Source organism: Motacilla alba, chromosome Z (genome assembly GCF_015832195.1).
Source record: "Motacilla alba alba isolate MOTALB_02 chromosome Z, Motacilla_alba_V1.0_pri, whole genome shotgun sequence".
NCBI classification, from domain to species: Eukaryota; Metazoa; Chordata; class Aves; order Passeriformes; family Motacillidae; genus Motacilla; species Motacilla alba.
In genome coordinates, this window is record NC_052046.1 from 2,254,553 (window position 1) to 2,260,526 (window position 5,974).

A 5,974-nucleotide genomic window follows, 5' to 3' on the forward strand; every position below is an offset into this window, starting at 1 on the left:
CTGAGGATTTCTTCACAGCTGATTCACGTGGTGTCTGAGCATCTCTTGATTACACACTCATGATAATTGATTAATTGAAGTGTCAGATCATCACTTGCTGGTGAGGGGATCTCCACACAGAGCATGGGGACACAATATTGACAAGTGGTGAATAATTTGTCCAGATTGTGTCAGAAGGCTGTGGCAGGGCAGGGAGCCGAGACGGGCTCTCTGCAGTCCACCACACTGAGCACAAAGCTGCTGCCTCTACTGCAGCAGATGGGTCTAATAACCACCACCACAGAGGGATCATGCAAATCATTGCGCCCTGATTGAGTAATAAAAGTACCAACCATCCAGAGTTAAAGGGGCTTAGGTGCTGGGAAATAAAATCAGGGGGGTTATGCAAATCACCCCCTTCAGCCAATGGGACTGAAAGAGGCAAAGGGGAAAAAAATGTCTATTTGTGCATCAATAACTGCACTGGGATAACTGTGTAACTACAGTACAGGGATAAGTGTGTAACTACAGGAGTTATAACAGGGATACAGTATCCCCGAGCTCCAGTTGTGGCTATTTTGTAATGTGACTGCAGAACCGCCCAGAAGTCGTGATCAATCCGCTATAAAAGGTGATTGTTTTCTTTCGGACTGTGCTTTGGATTCTGCAGCATTACGCGTGGGACAAACAGCATCTGGGATCTGGGCTGGCTTCCTGCTAGAAACCTCAGACAGGCCAGAAGGAAAACCAATGTACCGAGAAAACACACGGAAAAACCCTGCTGTCCGTAAGGCTAAATATAGCTATAAACTCTTGTAATTTTGCATGTGCACTGTTTATGGTTTTTTATTAATTCTGCTTGTGTTGGGTTGCTGATGACGGATGGCCACAGGGGCTGCCCCACGCCGGGCAATGTCTCCCAGCCAGCTCCCACCGCCAGGAGACACCATGTTACCGAGGAGGAGGATGAGGATGAGCCTTACTCCCGCTCCAAATCCAAAGGCCACTTGCTACACAGCGAGCGGAGCTTCCCACGTCACAGCCTGCGCTGTGAGGTCCATGGGGCTCCGAGAGATCCACGGACCTGAGAAATCCACGGAGCTGCGAAGGACCCGTGGACCTGAGAAAACCACGGGGCTCCAAGGGATCCATGGACCCGAGGGATCCATGGATCCGATGGACCCAAGGGCCTCCTAGGAACCCATGCGGATGCAAGGGATCCATGGCCCCGAGGGATCCACAGGGCTCCATGGGCTCCATGGACACGAGGGATCCATGGACCCAGTGAACCCAAGAGGCTCTGACAGATCAATGGACCCAAGGGATCCAAAGGTCTCTGAACGACCAATGGACCCAGGGGATCCACGGGGTTCCACGGGATCCATGGACTGAAGGCATTCACAGATCCAATGGACCCAAGGGGTTCTGATGGAACCACGGGGCTACGAGGCATCCATGAACCCAAGGGATCCACGGTCCCGACAGACCCAAGGAGCTCCGAGGGACCCACGGGGTTCTGAGGCATCCACGGACTCGAGGGCTCCACGGGGCTCCAAAGGATCCATGGGCGCGAGGGATCCACGGACCCAATGGACCCAAGGGGCTCCACGGGACCCACGGTGTTCCGAGAGATCCACGGAGTCGAGGCATCCACAGGCATCCAAGTGATCCATTGACCAGAGGGATCCATGGATCCAGCGCGCTCCAGAGGCTCCAAGGAACCCCAGGGGCACCGAGGGGTCCACGGGGCTCGAGGGATGCCCAGGGTTCCGCCGGACCCGAGGGGCTCCGCCAGGTTCGGGATCCCGGGGGATCCGCGGGCGAGCCCCGAGCCGAGCGCGGCTGCCGCCAGCCGGAGGCCACGCCCCCTCCAGGACACGCCCCTCTAGACCACGCCCCCTGGGGCAGGCGCGGCGCTGCCGGGAGGCCACGCCCCCACAAGCCGCGCCCTAACCGCCCCGTTAGGCCGGGCTCACCAAGCCACGCCCCACATTAGCCCCACCCCGCTAAGCCGCGCCCTCTCCCTGCTCGCCCAACGCGCGGCTGCCGCGGAGAGGCCACGCCCATCAAAAGCCCCGCCCCAGCGCTCGAGCGAGGCCCCGCCCATCAGGCCCCGCCCCCTCCGGGCCGTGAGGGGAGGCTCCGCCCCCAGCCCCGCCACGTCTCTCTCGGGCGCCGCCGCCGCCGCCGCCGCCGGTGCCGCCCCGCTCCGCCCCGCCGGGCCATGGCGTTCACGCTCTACTCGCTGCTGCAGGCCTCGCTCCTCATCGTCAATGCAGTGGCCGTGCTGCACGAGGAGCGCTTCCTCCGCCACGGTGAGCTGGGAGGGCCGCCCGGCCTTGGGGGAGGTGGACGCGGTGGCCGCGGCCCCCGCCGCCGCTCCCTGCCGGTGGGAGCAGCAGCGCCCGGGGGAGGGGTTTGGGATTCGGGGTGGGTTTGGGGAGGAATTCCCAGCCGCTTTCGTCGTACCTTTGTCTCTCTTTCCCGCCGCCCCCCCCCCCAATAATTGTCCTTTTTTCCTGTTCATTTTTAACTGTTTCACGGCACTCCGTGCCGCGCCTCGGAGTGTTAGGTGTCGTACAAAGGTTTCCTTTTTCTTGCCGTGCCTGGTTCTTCATGAGATGGCGACTGTCGGTCCGTGGGATTCCCAGGGCTGGGCATCCTTGCCCTTCAGAAGAAGCCAAAGCCCTGCCAAACAGAAAATCCACCGGCAGAGATCTGCAAAGCCGTGGAAAAAAAAAATGGCCCATGATCCATGGTTTCCCAGTTCACTGCTGTGGAGAATCCTGACTTCTCCACGTCAGGCTGAGCCAGGATTTTTGGCAGGAGTGCAGAAGGGCATCCCTTTCTCCTGCTGGATTTGTTTCAGTGGATCTGCTCAGTTTTGGTTTGGGCTTTTCTTTTGCTCTCCTGATGAGCAGCTAGAATTAAAAAAGGGAGTTATGGGGAATAGTGGGATGGGTGAAGCCACTTGTCGGCCTCGTGAGACTTGGGAATATAGCTCCGGGCTCATCCCAGTGGGAAGCAGCAGCTGGCAAGGCTGGTGAGGGAGAGGACTCGCCCACCACCCTCAGTTTGGTGCCAGGGAGACCAGAAAGGGAGAACAAAAGTCACTGAAGAGTGGCCTCTGGAGAAAGAAAGGCACAGCTTGGGCAGTGGAGCTTGGTGTATTGAGAGCTGCTCCTTGCTCTGCTCCTTCCCAAAATGGTAAGGGCTGCAGCCAGCAGGTCTTAGAAATCCCTGGACGCATCCCTGGTGCCATCATGCTGTGTCCAGGCATCGTAAAACTTCAGGACTTCTGCTACTCTCATAAAAGTCCCCCATTTTTTCCCTCAAGAGTTCTAGCTTTTTTTTTACAGCAGCTGCAGAAATCATCACCCCAGTTCTGGAATTGGCGCTGGCTGTTTTTCTCTCGTGTGGCCTCTTTCTCAGCGCTGAAGCACCATCACTTCACACCCAGCAGTTATTCGCTGTTTTATTTTCGAGACTATGGAAAGGTTGCAGTTGGTTTAGGGTTTATTTTGACAGCTGTTTTATTTTTTAAGCACAGACGAACTCAGGTGTTAGTCTGGGCACGCAGGGAACAGCGGTGTATTAAAAAGGCCAGGGTTTTCTTTACAGAAACATGGATTTGTCATTAAGGCTGAGGTTTAACAGCTTTCAGCCTACTGTACTAAAACATGCTCATGAAACAAGGCTTACTGGGCTGTCTGTCTGTGCTGGTGTAAGCTACATTCAGGATAGATTGCTCGTTAAAATTGCAGCATTTGTCGTGTGGTTTTGGGGTTTTTTTCCTAAAGTGTGTGTCTGTTTTTATGTGACCCAGTTGGCTGGGGAAGCGATCAAGGGATTGGAGGATTTGGAGAGGAACCAGGAATTAAAGCACAGCTGACAAACCTCATTCGATCAATACGAACTGTTATGAGAGGTAAGGGCACAATACTTACTATTATTATTATTATTATTATTATTATTATTATTGTTATTATTGTTATTATTGTTATTATTGTTATTATTGTTATTATTGTTATTATTACAATCTGTAGTTCTTGTTTCTGCACTAATCTGTATTTCTTCTGGGCCTGGACTCTCTGGGAGAGGGTGCAGGCCTCACCAGAAGTGCCCTAATTCTGGTAAAAGTGCAAAAACATAAAAACATGCCCTGGCTCTGGCTTGTGTTTCTCCTGCTGAGCTTTTGCCTTCCCTTGGGGTTTGGCAGCTGGCAGGAAGTTTGGTGATCGACCAAAGTCTGCAATTAGTGTCAATCACTTTGTCTGAATCCAACTTTGTGGGAAGTACCTGTGAGGGAAATGTAATTCCGGGGTTTCTGAAAGGTAAGCCAGGCTTATGTGCCTCAGAAGATAGGGAGAAAAAAATATACTTTATTTGTAAGTTACTGATAGTTCTTCATTGTGAAGGACACCAAAAATTCATTTTGTAGGTGATGGTAGAGAGGGAGTAACAAATCTTAACCTGTCTTGCCTACTACTGAGTAAAACCCAAAACATTTTTTCTAAAGCACAGTAAAGCCAAGGATATAAGCTGAATTTTAGATCGTCTGGAGAAAGAGTTATTTGTGTTGAAGTTAAAACAGAACTAAAGGCTCTGGGTTAAAGTTAAAACCCCCTGTGGAAAAATATTTCTGCTATTGCTTTCTGCTAATGTCTTCGAGCCTGGCTCATTCCACTGGCTCCAACTTTACACAGGAAAATGAAATGTATTTCTAAAATTTTGACTGGTTCTGCTCCTTCTCCCAAGGTTATATGAAGCCCTGTCATTTTGTGATGCGGAAAGCAAAATTTTCCCTATAAATTTCTCCTTTTTTTCCCCCTCTGCAGTGCCGTTAATAGCCCTGAACTCCATCACAATCGTTCTCCTCCTGCTGTTCGGCTGAAGACACCCGGTTGACACCCTTTGGATGTCCAAAGAAGCCAGTTGCTGACCACCACTGCTCGGAGTTCCCTGGGATCCAGCACGGTTTAGCTGTCAATCTGACATTCAACTTAAAATAATAAAAGACACCGTTTCTATTTATCCCATTTCCTAATGTTCCCTTGCAGTTTCATTAGGCAGGATCACGGGATCAATGCAACAACGCTGCAAACACATTGGACTGTGACCAGTTCTGTTGTGCCTGTTCATAGTGTTGATTAATTATTAGAGTAAATGTCATAGGATGTTGCAGTGACTGGCAATGGGATGCAGCTTTTAAATGCTTTGTTACTCAGGGATGAATTTCCTTCAGTACGCTCTCCGATTTGTTTTTAAATTGAGGAAAATAACCACGTGTTTGTCTTCATTTCAGTTACTACCACGGAACTGTTTAAGAGAATATGAATTAGGCTCTGAAAGCATGTCATAAAGAATACCTGCTATAAAGGTTTGAAGTCCAGCTTTGATATGGAGGGAGATATAATCAGCTGAGTAAAGTCCTGATCCAGGTTAACATTGAAAGCTGAATTTTCATGCTTCGATTGGGGATTTTTATCTTCAAATCAGTGTTTCAAACTGATGGTAGAGTCAGTAGAAAATGAGTGCAATTGCAGTGCAAAATTAAAAGAAAAAAAAAGAAAAATTAAGAAAAAAACAAAGCTGTACCTAAAGCTGGGTAACTGTGTTAACTTTGGGGATATTAGTGATTAGTATTTGTTACTTTTCTGTCAAGAATTGTTATTATACTTTTTAAAATATGTATTAAACTTCTGCATGGTGATCACTTTGGTCGAAGTGGGGAACCGTTTGTATTCTGAGCTTCCTGGGAAACGTGGGAGGGGAATACCACCGGGAGGTGAACACTTGCGCTTTGCAAATGCATTTCTTTGGGAAAAACCCGCGAATTTGAAGCCTCTTCTGTTACTGCTCCTTCCCCCACCCTCCATCGTCATCATCATTTGTTAAATTAACGCCTTTGAAAGCGCAACTGTGTGTGTGACTTTGCAGTTCTGTGGAAGAGAGTGCTCCTAATTGCTCTCCTGCCTGTCATGTCTCAATTAAG

The 5,974-nt window shown here is 50.4% G+C and overlaps 1 protein-coding gene across 1 annotated transcript; it reads left to right on the forward strand.

The window, feature by feature from the left end:
• The first annotated feature begins 2,106 nt into the window (after positions 1-2,106).
• Positions 2,107-5,696, forward strand: IER3IP1 (immediate early response 3 interacting protein 1). Its single transcript, XM_038124723.1, has 3 exons — positions 2,107-2,294; positions 3,806-3,907; positions 4,818-5,696. The coding sequence occupies exons 1-3, from the start codon at positions 2,204-2,206 to the stop codon at positions 4,871-4,873; spliced, it is 249 nt and encodes an 82-aa protein (XP_037980651.1). The 5' UTR covers positions 2,107-2,203; the 3' UTR covers positions 4,874-5,696.
• Positions 5,697-5,974: the final 278 nt, after the last annotated feature.

Excerpts from the sequence above, each read along its gene's own strand:
- IER3IP1 (XM_038124723.1), top strand. The coding sequence starts at position 2,204 with ATGGCGTTCACGCTCTACTCGCTGCTGCAGGCCTCGCTCCTCATCGTC. Across the intron at positions 2,295-3,805 it reads GGAGCGCTTCCTCCGCCACG|TTGGCTGGGGAAGCGATCAA; the intron begins GTGAGCTGGGAG and ends TATGTGACCCAG. Across the intron at positions 3,908-4,817 it reads AATACGAACTGTTATGAGAG|TGCCGTTAATAGCCCTGAAC; the intron begins GTAAGGGCACAA and ends CCCCCTCTGCAG.